Genomic DNA, 15,140 nt, shown 5'->3' with positions numbered 1-15,140 from the left:
TTTTTTTTTTTTTTTTATAGATTTTTTTAGATTATTTATTTTAATTTAAAGTTAATATTTTTTTAATTTTTTTTATAGAGATTTTTTATGTTTTTTTGATGTGTTAGGATAAGTTTTATATTTTTTTTTTTATGTAGAGAGAAATGATTTAGGATAAGGATAAAAAGATATTAGTAAGAGATTTTTTATTTTTAGTTTTTATTTGTAGGTTTATTTTATTTTATTGTTTTTATTTTTATTGTAGTATTGATTTAAAAAGAGGAAAAATAATATGAGTAGGTGAGGAAGAAGATTAGGAAATGTTATATATATAAAGTATTTTTTTTTGTATAGGATATAGTAAATAATGTTTGGTTTGAAGTAGGATTAAATTGTGGTTGAGTAAGATTATATAGTATTGATAAATATGTTTTTATATGATATAATGGTATAATGGATGAGGTTAGAAAATTATATTAGAGTAGTGTTGGTTTTAGAATGAGAGTTTTGATGAGAGTGAGTATATTTTATATGAAGAGTTATGTTTAAGATAGTTTATAAGATTGTGGATAGTTAGGTTGGGTTTTTTATGGTGAGGGGGTTGTTTGGGGAGTTTAAGAACAAGTTGGAGAGGGGAAGGAGTAAGGAGAGGGCGGGGAGAGAGAATAGGAGGGAATAAGGGGGGTGTTTTTGGGGCGGGTTTGATGGGTTTGGGGGGTTTTGGGTGTGGTGGATGGGTTGGTAGCAGTGATATTGGGACAGTTATGGGAGAGATGATTCATGGGGCAATATGAAACCGTGTTTTTTGCTACTCTGTGTGTTTGACAGGAGCGTAGACCTTTGAAGATAGTTGAGACGTGTCGAAAGATACTGGTCAGGCGTATCAGCATAATCAAGAGGCGCATCACTATACCTAACCCAGATGTGTCCTGTTATCCATGAAGGCCATGCTTGATTTCACATGCAGTATCTCGTCATCATTCTATCCGGAACGCTGTGCCGTGTACGGCAGCCACTATATATATATACCACGAGAGTGAGCAGTATCAGGGTAGTTAACAACCCTTTGACATAAGTGTGAAATTCCTGTGTTTTCAATATTTATATATATATATATATATATGAATAGAAAGCCTCCCCCCCACTCCGTCCTTCTTCTCAGGCGACCACTCAAAACCCCATACATGTTCCTTTTTGGAAACAATCCATCCAGCATCCTACTTACCGAACCCACATCACATCGCTCACTTCCCAAAAGTGATACTTTCCAAACAAAAACCTCCCAAGGTATAGAAACAAGAAAAAAATCAAGATGCTTCAAAACTTTATGTCAACACTCCCCCCCAACCACATTTCCACCCATCTTTCCAACTATTTTGCTGTAAAAAAAAAACAAATATCACACAGGTCTTGTGTCCCTCCCCTTTTCCTACTCAAATCCAACAATCCGAAACACACATAAATATCACCTCATATTCAAATCCAACATCTCATCATCCCACCCCGCTCCCTACGCCCTCGCTTGCTCCACATTATCCAAACAAACCTCAGAAACGTCTCCCCAAAGACTCCCTCAAATAATCCCCCCCGGCGGATCATACCCCATCATCCCCATCCCCCCTCCTCTCCCCCCAGACCCCAACCCCGCACTCCCCGGCTGCTGCTGCTGCTGCCCCCCATCCCCTCCCCCTCCCATCCCCCCACCATCCCCCCCAACCGCCCCCCCAGCCTGCGCATTGTTTGTCTTCCTGAGCATAAACATCGGCTTCTTCCCCTCCTTGTCCAGCTGCTTGAACAGAATCAACGGCTTCTCATCCAGTCCCAGACACCTCTCCTGGTCCCCATACACAATGTACAGCGCATACTGGTCCCAGGGCGCGTTGATCTGGTACTTCTTCAACGCCGCCGGCAGCACCTTGTAACACGGGTCATCCATGCTCACCCTAAAAGACTTGAATATTTCGACCGAGTTACTCGACCCTGGTGTTTCCGGCGCCGGGGTTTGCATCCTTCTCGGCGCGGGGACGGCCGTTGTTTTGGTTTGGTTGCCGTAGTGGTCGTTTTCGGAAAAGGTTGTTCTGGTTGACGAGGGCGGCTGCTGTGGTTGTTGCTGTTGCTGCTGGGGTGGTTGATCAGAGCGGTAGGCTCGTGAGGACAAGGTATTGCCTGCTAGACCGGTGGTTGGTGGCGAGGTGGGGGAGGGCATGTTTGGTGATGGATATCCCGGGGAGACGGAGCTGCCTACGCCGTTCATAGCTGCGAGGTGGGACGACGACATGACTGCTCTGTCTGCCGCTCCCGAGGGGTCGAGGGTCTGCTCGACTAGGGAAGGGTTGTGTGTGGTTTGAAGATGAGTTGGTGATGTTGCTTTTGGTGTCGTCCCGAGCTTAATCACCTTAGTTGAGTATTTCCTCGACAGGCTACTATTGTATTGGTTGGCTGATGACGGCGTTGGTGCAGGCGGCGATAGGGTATCTCCATATGACGGATCGTGTGGTAAAGGCTGTTGGTAATCCTTGGCCAACCTCAACGCGGGGAGCATATCCTCGCGCAGCCTCCTGAAATCGTCCGTCAGTCGACGCAAGTCCTGTTCAAACATGGAGATCCGCTCGTCTCGAACACGCAGTTGCTGGACAAGATGTTGAATGTCCTTCAACGTCGCGTTTGCTGCCTGGGCTTCGGTTTCCGCAGCTGCGTTTTCCTCGTGTTAGTCACCAAGCACATCCTCCTGGAACAGGGGGTTACCACATACTGGGCGGCATGTAATGATCGCTCTCGATAGGTACATCCTGGGCTTTTTTGACATCATACACGGATTTCAATATTGTCAGGCGGTGGCCCACGCTGTTGATTCCCATGGATTTGAGATCGTCATGCTGAAGAGCCACCAGAGCCTCGCCCACAATCTCGTTTTCTTGTCAAAGAATATTAGCGGTGACATTCCTTCGTGAGACCCAGCCGGCGCAAGCGTACCTAGAAATATATCTGCATATTGTTGAACGCCTATTGACGCAATAAAATCGGCACACTCTTCGGCAGTCCATTCCGAAATGATGGTCTCTGGGAGCCTGTCGGCGCTTGAGCGATAGCCATAGGTTGTCGGTGTGTGTTCGGTTGAAGGTGGGTCAGAATCGATAGGAGAGGTCTCGACATCGGTGGCCATGGGCGAGCTTCCATGGATATCTCTCTCGTACTCGTCGTCGGCGTCCGACTCGGCGTAGGCGGTACCTGAATCGAAATTCATGACTGAAGTAGTTCTGTGAGGCCCTCACAGCCCAAAGCTGCAACGAGGGCCGGATTGTCGGTTTTCTGGCGCCCTTAAAGGGAGAACTGGTAAAGCTACCAGGAGACGAGGTGGTGGCCAGCGTCGAGGGCAGAGGGTCCTCGGCGTGGGGGGCGACGATAAGGGGTGCGACGGTTCAGGATCTTCTCGCGGGTCCCAGAAAGCTGATATGTGTAGAGGAACGGAGACGATATACAGAATAATCACTTTCAGCAAAGCAACCGATTTCGGCGGCGATGGCGTCCAACGGCGCCAAAATTGGGAAAATCCAACTAGCTGGAAAGCCGTTCCAACAATTCAGGTACAACGGCAGCCCCTCCTTAAGCCTCAACGGGCGGTGCGGTCGGCCTCGGGAGACGGGCTCTTTGCTCTTCGGTCGGCGGATCGGGGGGTCGCGATGGTGGCAGCGACGACTTCGGAAGTGTCTTGTCGCTGTTGACGGGCGACCTGGAGGAAAAACAGGCGGTCGTGATGCGGGCGGAGGTTGATTGCGGATTCAGGTTGCTGCTGTCGTAGCCGCTCGCTTTGGCCGCTTGGAAGTGGTGGTGGCACCCGAAATGGTCTTAGCGCCAAATTTGCAAGTCGGTTGCTTGGCCCCGGCCCCTCGACCCGCTTCTTCTTAACGGGGGAGACGGGGGGTTTCCTAGTCCACCGTTGCATCTGTTTTGAACTGATCCTCGACCTTTGACCTCAACCTTGACCTCCACGACTGCTGATCACAAACACCAATTCCAGTTATTTTTTTTGGTTGTTTTCGTCTGAATATTCTGAGCACTCTGAATCTCATCTCAGCAGCGGCACTTGAACACCTTGTGCCTGGCCACCAGAGTCCAAATGGCGTATCACCATACAAGTTTGTGGCAGCAGCACATTCATAGGGCTCTCACAGCCTTGCCATAATTGCTTCTCCCCCACCAAAAATATATTGAACAGCAGCACAAGTCCGCAGTCAACTCACATTCTTCCTCCTCGTCTAACGTTGCCATCTAATATTTATCTCAGCTCATCACAAGTACGCCTGGTACACTTATTACACTCTTTCATAGGCTGCGCAAGTCACCAGGCCACCACATAATCATCACCCATCTTCAACACCCCCGTTCCCCCCCTTCCCTACCTCCCTTTTCCACAAAAAAGAAAGCTTCAGTACCCGCCCACCAAGTTTCACCAAAGCCTGCCCCCATCGTCCAGAACGTCCAACACATCCCCATCAATCCCCTGTCCATATATAACCACCCATATCCCAAACCCCGCGTTTCACCTTTTTTTTTTTTCCCTTAACTCGACCCAGCCAAACGGCCCGGTATCTCTTCCTCCCGTCCACCATGCCTGGTCACCAAAATCCTCGGATCAACAAAATGAATCCTTCTCGTTCTTCTAGAAATATACACCTTGCAAACTCAATTACTTGATTATGCATTGATCTGTCAAATCTATATGTGGACATCACCTCACACATAAACTTGACACAAAAAAAAGTTCAGATGATAGTTCACAAACAAGAAAAGGAAACACTCATGGTAGAGATGAACTCCCCTATCTCAGTGATAGGGATCATATCATCATCAAGCTTTTTGAACAGCCGTCTCAAACAAACCGCCAAGCGGTTGGCACAAATGCTACGTTCGTCATGGGCGGTTATCGTCGTATTTTAGTCCACTCAAACAAGGAACACATGCTTGCTTGTTGCTTGGGTTTCTTCAACCGATAAGTTCCCCCCCTGGGCCAGGGAGCCTGAGTAGGGGTAAGATCCACCCGAATAGTTACTCGATATATAGAAAGATTTCTGTCGTGTTTCAAAAATAATTCCATTCAAACTCTTCGCTAACAGGTTCATGATATCTCGTTGCCAAAAAAAAAAAAGAAAACAGCTATCCTCCCCAAACTCATTATACCAAACCCATATCAGAATTCCTCCCAAAACCCATTCCCAAATTCCCATCATGCTTGATCACTTCTAGTATGCCCCATCCATGTCCTACACCACCCTCATAATCCCTCCTAACCCCCCTAAAACCCAGAACTCCTCTTCCTCTGCACCCTCCTCCGTCCCCCACCCCCCTCCTCCTCCTTCTTCGGCCTATGCGGCAGCGTCTGGCTCAACTTCGCCTGCAACTCCGGACTCATCCTACTCTCAACCTGACTCCTCACATGCTCCAACTGCTGCCCCGCCCCCTTCCAAAGCACATTCAGCTTATTGCAATGAAACGGCCCCTGGCCCCCTTGCTGTTGATTCGCGCCCGACCCCGGCCCCGCACTCACCGGTCGTGGCGGCAGCGCCGGCGCCGGAGCACCTAACCACTGCGGCTGCTGCTGCTGTGGCGGCGGGGGGGCAGGGAAAAACTGTTGCTGCTGCGGGATAGAAGGCGAGTTATTCACCGATGACGCCGGCCTAGGAGGCAAAGAAGGCCGATCCGATGGGAGGTCCTGGCCCTCAACCCCGTACTTCTTGCGCAGACGCTCCGTTTCTTTGGCGATTTCCGCTTCTCGCTTGCGCTGGGCCTTTTCCTCCTCTTCGAGCATCTTTTTGATGCGCTTCTGCTCTGCGCGTTCGGCCTTCTCTTGCTCGCGTTGTTCGCGCTCGACGAGTTCTTGCAGGCGGCGGGTTTCTGCTTCAATGGAGGCTGTAGGGGTGGAGGTGAAGCCTACGGCTTGTTTGTTTGGTGGGCCGCCGGGGGGCGGGGGTGGGATGTTGTTTGCTGTTGTTGTTGGGGGAGCTGCGCCAGGTTTGGAGGAGGTAGTAGGCATTGTGTTGCTCTTGACCGGGGGAGGAGTGTTGTTCAAGGCTCCTGACATGGCGGCTGGGGGGGTTGCTGCCGGGGGTGGAACAACTGCTGCTGCTGCCACCAGATTAGGACGGGAGTTCTTCCTCTTCTGCGGGTTGGGGAGGGGCCCGGGGCTGGTGGCCGAGACGTTGAACAGCCCTGGCTTGGGGTTGAGGTAGAGATCCTTGATGACTTCTGCGCCGAGGAGGAGGACCAGCTCTAGTCCCTTGCGGTCTTCAACCTCTACTCGGTGAAGGTTTGGCTGGTAGAGCGTCATGGCGCTTTCTCTTGATCCCTTGTACATGGCGACTGTGATATCGGGCTCCTTGCTCTTCTTGCCTGCCGTGTTCTTGCCTGACATGTAACATGTCATATCCTTGCTGAGTTTGCCCTCCTTTTTCCAACGGAACATGATCCGCGGGATCAGATCAGCAGCTGCTGGAGAGGTGTTCTGCTGCTCACGGTCGAGCTCGCTCGTCGTGGGGGTCTTAAATGTCTGAACTGGAATCTCAAACTCCCAGGTATCACTCTTGTTCCAGCTGCCTGCCATCAGCTTCACTGCGATAGTCTGATCTGGATCATAGAGTTGGATAGAGAAGCTGTCTGGAATAATCGCTGTCGCTGGCGCAGGAGGAGCGCCAGACTGTGCTTGGGCGCGGATCTCGGCCGCGGAGAGGGTAGGCAGTGTCCATTCCGGTTCGACCGTCACCTCGCCGTATACAACATTGTGGTTATAAGGATCGCAAAGCCCAACGCCATACTTGTTGCGAGAAGCTGGCAGCGCGGGGTCTGGTTTTCGCAATAAATACTCGGGAGATGGCTCGGAGCCGTTCTGAGTGAAGTAAAGTATGGTTGAGAGTGGGTCGTCTGACGACGGCTTGAACCGAAAGGTTGGAAGGTTTTCGTCGAGCATCTTGAAGTTCTGGGTGCGCGAGGGGCAACGTTGAAGAACTTTGGAGACAAGCTTGGAGTTGGAAGGAAATGAGCAAGAGTTTACTTTTCTTTGCAGATGATGTACAGAAAAAGGAATGCTTGGCTACTGCTGCTGACGTCCCGTGAGTCAGGCGCAGCAGAATGGAAACGGACACGGGGCTAAGTTATTGGCAGCTGAAGCAAGCAACAAGATGCCGACCCAAGTTGACCCCGCGATGTTGGACTGGCCCGCCCAGGCAAACGTCACCGTCGGTCTTCGGCTCAGCCACCAAGCGAGCAACCACCGCGCGTGCAGTTTCGGATTGCCATTGGTTGCAGGGACTGCGTCATGTCGAGTTCTCAGGGGCAAACTCCAGTTTCTAGCTATTTTAGTTTGCAGGTATGAAAGGGTTCGATCTGAGATGCCGGCTCTCTAATTAATTATCTTGCTGACTGCGGGACGCTTCTTGAAGAGTCGTTTCTCGATTGGCTCAGCTGTTGGTTGAAACCATCACCGAGGCAGAGGCATGACAATGAAGGAGCTTGCCAACTGACAATGAGACTGGTCATGCTTCCTGAGCAATGTCTGGGGAAAGTGGCGCGGAGGGAGCCCAGAAGTTCGCTCTCACAGGGCTGATGCCAAGTGAGGTAACCCTAACCCTGAACGTCGAACAGGCAAAATGCAGCCCCACATTGTTCACCTTAGCTGGTCCGTGCCTGGGCAAGTGAATTTCTGCCCCCCACACGTGACCACACACAAATTCGAAAACCCATCGGCTCACAAATTCGCTAACGACCCTTTTTACGAAACCTCGACAGCAACCAAATTCTGGACAACACGAGCGAAGCCTCGACAACAGTTGCCCATCATGAGTTTGGTCTCGGGTGAGAAGGTACGTCTGTCTATCTCTATCGCCATCAGCTGTTGAGTTTGCCGTCTGCGAAATGCCTGTGTTGTGGTCGCCGCCGCCTCCCCGATCGAAAACTTCGAAGCAGAACTCGTCCTTGACGATATCATCGACGATCGCAATCTTCCCACCTCGAAATCGATCAAATCCAACATCGTTGCCTCAAAACCCATCAATTTCGACCTTGATGGCGGCCGGAAACACAGTCGACACATTGCACCGACTCAGCGGATCTGCCGGATAAGCCCAGAGCTTTGGGACTCTATCTAGGCCCCAGATGCCCGCGATGTGACTATTTGAGTTATTGGACGTGTTTGGCCAACATCGAGAGTTTGGCAATATCACAAAATGAGAGATGGCAGCATGGCAAACTGAGCAGACGGCGGGCATCATATTGAGTGTCGAGGGGCCGGGCTAACTCGTCTCACAGAGCAATTTCAACCACATTCTGCGTCTGCTCAACACCAACGTTGACGGCAAGCAGAAAGTCGTTTACTCCTTGACGTGAGTTCGAACCGCACCAGTCGCAAACCGCTTGGACATTGGCTAACCCCCAGTCCAGCAAGATCAAGGGTGTCGGTCGCCGCTACTCCAACTTGGTGTGCAAGAAGGCCGATGTCGACCTGAAGAAGCGCGCCGGTGAGCTCACCTCCGAAGAGCTCGAGCGTCTGGTCACCATCATCCAGAATCCCACCGCCTACAAGATCCCCGCCGTATGTCATCCCTCGGTGCCCTCCCGCCACCGAATAGCAAGCTAACAACATGAATAGTGGTTCCTCAACAGACAGCGCGACATTGTCGATGGCAAGGACTCCCAGATCCTCGCCAACGGTGTCGACTCCAAGCTCCGTGATGATCTCGAGCGCTTGAAGAAGATCCGTGCCCACCGTGGTCTCCGTCACTACTGGGGCCTCCGTGTCCGTGGCCAGCACACCAAGACGACTGGTCGCCGCGGCCGGACCGTCGGTGTCTCCAAGAAGAAGGGTGGTTAAGCATTTGCGGGAAGCGTGCGGTTTTGTTTGGCACTGCTGTGCTTGGCTTTTCGGTGGTGTTATCTCAGGCAAAGGATGGTCATGGGGCTCGGGTTGATTTTTTTTTCCTTTGCGACGTCTCTACTCTCCGTGGAGGTCGCCGGATTGCTAAAGGGAACCACCATGATACACAGCATGACAATACAGGCGCAGATATGAAAAAAGTACATGACCATTTCTAGTGACTTGTACTTTCGTATGGCGACTTGTGTGATACAAAATCAAAAGAACTTTTTATTCCTATCAACAGTAACTAGTCCAAGGCATGCTAGAAGGGGTATCAAGATATTTGTTTGGGCATCTTCAACAAGTTTTTTTCTCTTTTAGTCCTCGTGTGTGACCGCCCTATCCAGCACCTCGACGTTGCCTCTCCCCTTGGTCTCGTTCTCGATGAAGTCTGAAAGATCCTTGAAGATGCCTGGTTCAACGAAACCAACAGCTTCCCACTCGGAACCCATGACGTCCTGATTCTCGACCTGCTCGAATAAACTGAGAATCTTATCCTTGACCGTGCCTGGTGCCTTCTTCTCCCCATCCTCGTCCTCCTTTCCAGCAGCCGCTTTGGGAGCCTTGACTGACTGCTTCAGGACATTCGTCGGGCAAGTAACACGCACCCGCATGCGCGCTCTCGCGATAGGTATCGGCTGGTGCGCAACAAGAGCCTTCATCGCCTCCAACGCCTGCGACTTTGCGCTCTTGGTAGCGCTCACGCCCTTCCAAATCGGCTTCGGCGCCTGCGGTTTCGACTCCCCTACCTCCCCCGTCGCGGGCGTCCCACTGGCACTGTTCCCGTCCTCCTTCTTATCCTTGTCGTTATTACTCTGCTGGTGCGCCTGCGAACTGAGCTGATCGAGCGCCTTTTCGATGATACTCGTGGTGTACACCCTCTTCGTCCTCGGGTCAACCAGCTTGCTGGCCACCATGCCCATCACCTCATTGTGCACGCGCTCCAGCTGGGCGGAGCGTTCTTTTTCTCCGACTTGCATCTCGCCCTTTTTGAGAATCTCGAGGATGATGTCGTCGACGGAGACGTCCTTGCCAAAGGCTTTGGCGAGCTCGGCCGAGGGGGCGGTTTGGCCTTTGGAGACGTTGAGGAAGACGTTTGGGATTTGGAGGACGTTGTCGAGGTCTGTTTCGATGCCGGAGCGCCACTCGAGGACTTTGTTTTTGTAGCAGGCGATTTCGAAGCGCTTTTTGCCTTTTTTGAGACGGACGAGGGAGACGTTTGTTAACTTGATTTGGTTGGAAGGTTGTTGGATGACCATTGTGGTGGTTTGGCCTCGGTCGAGGGCTTGGGTAGTAGATGTGGTGGTTTGGTTGGTGAGAAGGGGATGCGGATGTTGCTGCGATTAGAACAAGGGTTTCATTTGTACAGTGTGACTGTGTCTTTTGTGAGGCTGGAAGAGGGTTGCTTGATAATCATCAACTTTGTGATCAAGGTGGGACAGGGAGATTTTGCTTCAAATTTGGTTTCTATCAAAATCCTACCCCGCCAATCTTGGTCACTGGCGGAGCAGATCTGGGTGAGCCAAGTTCTTGGCTGACTCTAGGCCTTGTCGATTGCTAGCGCGACACATGAGATCGGTCACGTCGTTGATGATCCCCCTTGAAGCTTGAAGGCGCGCTGTCCCTTCCTGGAATGGTTCTCAATGTCTGAACGAGAATTTCTTCGCAACGAATACCAAGCTCCGACGACAGCTCAGCAAAAGCCAGCATCTTGGGATGCGCCGGAACTGCGATAGTCACACCGGGTTGCGCACTAACAATCACTGATAGTGAGTCAAGACGGTGGGTCACTGCAGCGCGCGCTGGCACCGCTTTGCTGGGCTTGGACCGACGTAATGCCATCCCCACTTGCCTTACTCTCGACCCCTACAGCATCGGTCGCGCCTTTCGTACGGTGAGGACGGATAGACAGGTAGTTGAGATGAACTTAAGATAGGAGCTTTAATCTCATTTCGATGGGCTCAATTCATTGACAGCAGAAATCGCCTGCTGAATCTCGCGGGGCTGGGTGGCCAGCTGAGGCACAGTAAAGCAACTGGTTGCCATGGGGCTCCTGGCAATGACGAAGCTTATCGGCTCGGGGGACGATAACCGCCAAGTTGATTGGAGCTGCGCCCTTGTCTGCAGGGTTCGCACAGAAAATGCAGCCTCGCGCGCTCACTTGGGCATAGTTTACCGCATTTTCTGTAGACCGCCAAACGTTCTCGTGACCCCAACCTGCAAGGTACCAGTGGCGCAACCCAGATCTGCCTGTTTCCCCGACCTCCGGGAACAGCTCATTGCTGTTTCAGTTATTAGCTATCCTCCCCCAAGCTTATTCCTCTTCCTCTCCTCCTTCCTCCATCCATCACCATCTCTAAATTGACTCTTCATCACCATACATATCTACAATGAGGGTCGCTGCTTCGACAGTGCTCCTCGGAGTCGCCTCGGCGGCTTCGTTCCAGCAGCAAACACAGCATGTTCTCTCGAGCGGCTACGAACGGGCCCAGGCTGGCATGAAGCCGCTCGCCGAACAGTTCGTTGACGCTGCTGGCAAGCCCATCGCCAACATTGAGGAGGCCTTCCATGGCATGACCGCCGAGGTCAAGGCCCTCTGGGACGAGATCAAGCTCCTCGTGCCAGAAAGTGCCTTCAACCACTCCAACTGGTTCACCAAGCCCAAGCCCGCCCGTCGCCGTCACGACTGGGACCACGTCGTCAAGGGCGCCGATGTCCAGAAGCTCTGGGTTCAGGGCGAGAGCGGTGAAGACCACCGCCAGGTGGATGGCAAGCTTGCCGATTTCAACCTCCGTGTCAAGGCTGTTGACCCATCCAAGCTTGGCGTCGACAAGGTAAAGCAGTACAGCGGTTACTTGGATGACGAGGCCAATGACAAGCACTTGTTTTACTGTACGTTCTGTCACCCCTAATTCTGCTTAATCGCATCAAGCTAATGTCTATGATTAGGGTTCTTCGAGTCCCGCAACGATCCCAAGAACGACCCCGTGGTCCTCTGGCTCAACGGCGGTCCAGGCTGCTCTTCCCTCACTGGCTTGTTCCTCGAGCTCGGTCCTTCATCGATCGACAAGAAGCTCAAGGTTGTGAACAACGAGTTCAGCTGGAACAACAATGCCAGCGTCATCTTCCTTGACCAGCCCGTCAACGTCGGTTACTCGTACTCTGGCAACTCCGTGAGCAACACCATTGCTGCTGGCAAGGATGTCTACGCTCTCCTGTCCCTCTTCTTCCACCAGTTCCCCGAGTACGCCAAGCAAGACTTCCACATTGCTGGCGAGTCCTATGCTGGTCACTACATTCCCGTCTTTGCCTCTGAGATCCTGTCCCACAAGAACCGCAACATCAACCTCAAGTCGATCCTTATCGGGAATGGTTTGACCGACGGTCTTACTCAGTACGAGCACTACCGCCCTATGGCTTGCGGCAAGGGTGGTTACCCCGCCGTTCTTGACGAGTCTGAGTGCCGCAGCATGGACAATGCTCTTCCCCGCTGCCAGTCCCTCATCCAGAACTGCTACGACTCTGGTAGTGTCTGGAGTTGCGTTCCTGCTTCTATTTACTGCAACAATGCGCTCATTGGCCCCTACCAGCGGACCGGCCAGAACGTTTATGACATCCGTGGCAAGTGTGAGGATAGCAGCAACCTCTGCTATAGCGCTCTTGGCTGGATCAGCGACTATCTCAACCAGCAAGATGTCATGGATGCTCTTGGAGTTGAGGTCTCTGGCTACGAAAGCTGCAACTTTGACATCAACCGCAACTTCTTGTTCCAAGGCGACTGGATGCAGCCATTCCATCGCCTCGTCCCCAACATCCTCAAGGAGATCCCGGTTCTCATCTATGCCGGTGATGCCGACTACATCTGCAACTGGCTCGGTAACCAGGCCTGGACTGAGGCTCTTGAGTGGCCCGGCAAGAAGAACTTCAACAAGGCCTCTATCAAGGACTTGAAGCTTGCTGGCGCCGAGAAGGAGTACGGCAAGGTCAAGGCCTCTGGCAACTTCACCTTCATGCAGGTGTACCAGGCCGGCCACATGGTTCCCATGGACCAGCCCGAGAACTCTCTTGACTTCCTGAACCGGTGGTTGGGCGGTGAGTGGTTCGCGAAATAAGTGGGGGGTACACATACACAAGGCAGCACAAACAACAGCGCATTCCTAGCATTGTTAGCAGGCTAGATTGATTGTTTGGGGGTTGGGAGCTTTTTGTCGAGCTTTTTATCTTGGACAGTAACACACGGCGCATTTCAGGGAGTAATTCATTGGGTTTGTGTTGTACACACTGTGCTTTTTCTCTTTTCCTTGTTTCTTTTGGACCAAGCAATAGTAGTAAATGATAAATGATAGGTCGTACATTGACTACCAGCTGAATTTCTATTGCCTCGTATGGTGTTGTGTCTATTTTGATAGCTCCGTGATGTTGTCACACGCTTCCAGCCCGAAAAGCCGTTTTTGTGTACCTGAGACAATTGGAGAACGCTGTGTGACGCTGGTGGCATTTTTGATGGGAGCATGGCGATTTCCACATGTCTCGGGTTTGTGGGAAGGTTTGACGGTTCCGGCCGTTTGGGAATTTTTTTTTTTGGAAGGGTGGTGGAAAGTATAGGATGTCTTGGTTTGGAATGGAGGATCACGATGAGGGGATGAAGACGGTTGAAGTGGACATGTTCTATTATTAACTCCCCAATTCTATCCCTATGAACCGAACATGACTGTAGGAAAAAGAATAATGCAGCGGGTGTGGTTTTCCGGTTTTTTTTTTTTTTCTCTTTCTCTTTCTTTTCCCCCCTTTTTTCTTCTTTTCTTTTTCCTTTTTCGGCAGTTTTCTTGTTTTCTTTTGGGGCTCTGATGATTCCTCGGCCATGATGGGAGGTAATAACTAATGTCTGAAAGATGAAGAAATCCACTCAAACACATATGAGTGTTATTAAACAAGGAGATCCCATAAAGAACACGAACAGGAAGATCTTGAAGCATCATGTAAAAGAGAAAGACTTGGGAGTAATGTAAGAGCACAACTCCAATGTTGACCGTGATTCCAGTGCGCAAAAAAAGTAAAAAGAAAAAAAAGGGACTCTTGAAGTGAGATGTAATGATGATGGTGATGATGATGATGATGATGATGATGATGAATGCGCCACAGCCCTTTGTATATCGGTGTCGAAACTCGTCCATGTTATTGGTGTTAACTCCTGGTCCTGTTGACCGAGATGTAGACTGCTCAGTGTTAAACCTTGCCATGAAACAGAGAGGCCAGGAAGAAGCCGTTTGGGAGGCACCTTTTTCGAGGCTGGTACCGTCTCCCCTTTGTAGTCGAGGTTTCTGCTGTTATGTGTGGTTTTATATTGTTGTCGTCGTGTGTGGGTGTGTTTGTGTGGTTGTCTTGGTGGGTGGTTCCCCTCAAATGTGGTTGTAAGATATCGAAATTGCTGTTGTTGCAGTTTGTAGTCCCGAGGTCGCGTCCTTTGGGTCAAGTGTGTTGCCGAGATCCGTCGTGTTGTTCTTCTGCCTTCTGGGTCGTCTTCGTGGAATCCTCCCTCGACCATGGCACAGCCTTTCGGCTATATCTTTCTTCGCTCGTGGGAGTGTCTTGACCACATATTGTGGTCTTGACAGTCGTGAGTCAGGTTATCACTCTTCGTATGCTCGCCATCGTGTGGTGTCCTCGCCCTGAGAGTGGAACCATCGTCGTGTGCTGCGTTTCTTCCGTGAGTGTGTGAGTGTATGTCTGTGTGTCTGTGTCGTATTGACCGTGTGTCGTCGTGTGTCGTCTCTCTACCGAGTCGTCGTGGCGGTCTTCTCTGTGTGCTGCTTCCTCCTCTGATACTCTCCGGCTCTGTAACCATGAGTATGTCGAGATGGGGATTGAGCCAAGGAAACAAAATGAAAAGAAAATAACTTCTACTATCGAACGGCAGTAATACATGTGGTCTAGGGAGTGTGTATAAGGACAAATGTAACAAACAAAACAGGGGAAGCAAAACAATGTCAAGTCCAAACGAGCAGACACCAAAACACACAAACTGTCGTACGCGTAAAGACAACAAAAAAAGCCATCACGAAAACAAGAGAGCAAAACAACAAGAATGTGGCAACCAATCAGTGCTATGAATGATTAATTCATGTCTTATAGGGCCACCCCCCCCCGGATTTCCATGCCTTTAAGCCCTTCCAACCCACCCCATCCATCTACAAACCCCCCTTCCCTGACCCGCCCCCTTTTTATCAAAACACCCACTTCAAGAATCCGTAATCCC

General features: G+C 51.0%; 5 protein-coding genes across 5 annotated transcripts; 2 read left to right on the top strand and 3 right to left on the bottom strand.

Annotated features, from left to right (window-relative positions):
• Positions 1-1,552: 1,552 nt before the first annotated feature.
• On the bottom strand, positions 1,553-3,223 carry PODANS_7_6830 (uncharacterized protein; the record flags this gene model as incomplete). Its single annotated transcript, XM_001908005.1, has 3 exons — positions 1,553-2,670; positions 2,732-2,893; positions 2,953-3,223. 3 exons carry the CDS (start codon positions 3,221-3,223, stop codon positions 1,553-1,555), a joined length of 1,551 nt encoding a protein of 516 aa, XP_001908040.1.
• A 2,049-nt stretch (positions 3,224-5,272) lies between these two features.
• On the bottom strand, positions 5,273-6,940 carry PODANS_7_6820 (uncharacterized protein; the record flags this gene model as incomplete). Its single annotated transcript, XM_001908004.1, has 1 exon — positions 5,273-6,940. The coding sequence occupies one exon, from the start codon at positions 6,938-6,940 to the stop codon at positions 5,273-5,275; it is 1,668 nt and encodes a 555-aa protein (XP_001908039.1).
• A 679-nt stretch (positions 6,941-7,619) lies between these two features.
• On the top strand, positions 7,620-8,839 carry PODANS_7_6810 (uncharacterized protein; the record flags this gene model as incomplete). Its single annotated transcript, XM_001908003.1, has 4 exons — positions 7,620-7,832; positions 8,278-8,351; positions 8,410-8,560; positions 8,618-8,839. The coding sequence occupies 4 exons, from the start codon at positions 7,620-7,622 to the stop codon at positions 8,837-8,839; spliced, it is 660 nt and encodes a 219-aa protein (XP_001908038.1).
• Positions 8,840-9,201: 362 nt separating this feature from the next.
• PODANS_7_6800 (uncharacterized protein) lies at positions 9,202-10,143 on the bottom strand (the record flags this gene model as incomplete). Its single annotated transcript, XM_001908002.1, has 1 exon — positions 9,202-10,143. The coding sequence occupies one exon, from the start codon at positions 10,141-10,143 to the stop codon at positions 9,202-9,204; it is 942 nt and encodes a 313-aa protein (XP_001908037.1).
• Positions 10,144-11,274: 1,131 nt separating this feature from the next.
• Positions 11,275-12,996, top strand: PODANS_7_6790 (uncharacterized protein; the record flags this gene model as incomplete). Its single annotated transcript, XM_001908001.1, has 2 exons — positions 11,275-11,776; positions 11,834-12,996. The coding sequence occupies 2 exons, from the start codon at positions 11,275-11,277 to the stop codon at positions 12,994-12,996; spliced, it is 1,665 nt and encodes a 554-aa protein (XP_001908036.1).
• Between the last annotated feature and the right edge of the window lie 2,144 nt (positions 12,997-15,140).

The sequence above is a fragment of the Podospora anserina genome, chromosome 7 (genome assembly GCF_000226545.1).
Source record: "Podospora anserina S mat+ genomic DNA chromosome 7, supercontig 1".
Taxonomy (NCBI): Eukaryota; Fungi; Ascomycota; class Sordariomycetes; order Sordariales; family Podosporaceae; genus Podospora; species Podospora anserina.
Note: the sequence above shows the minus strand (reverse complement) of the source record. Positions and strands in the feature narration are given on the sequence as shown.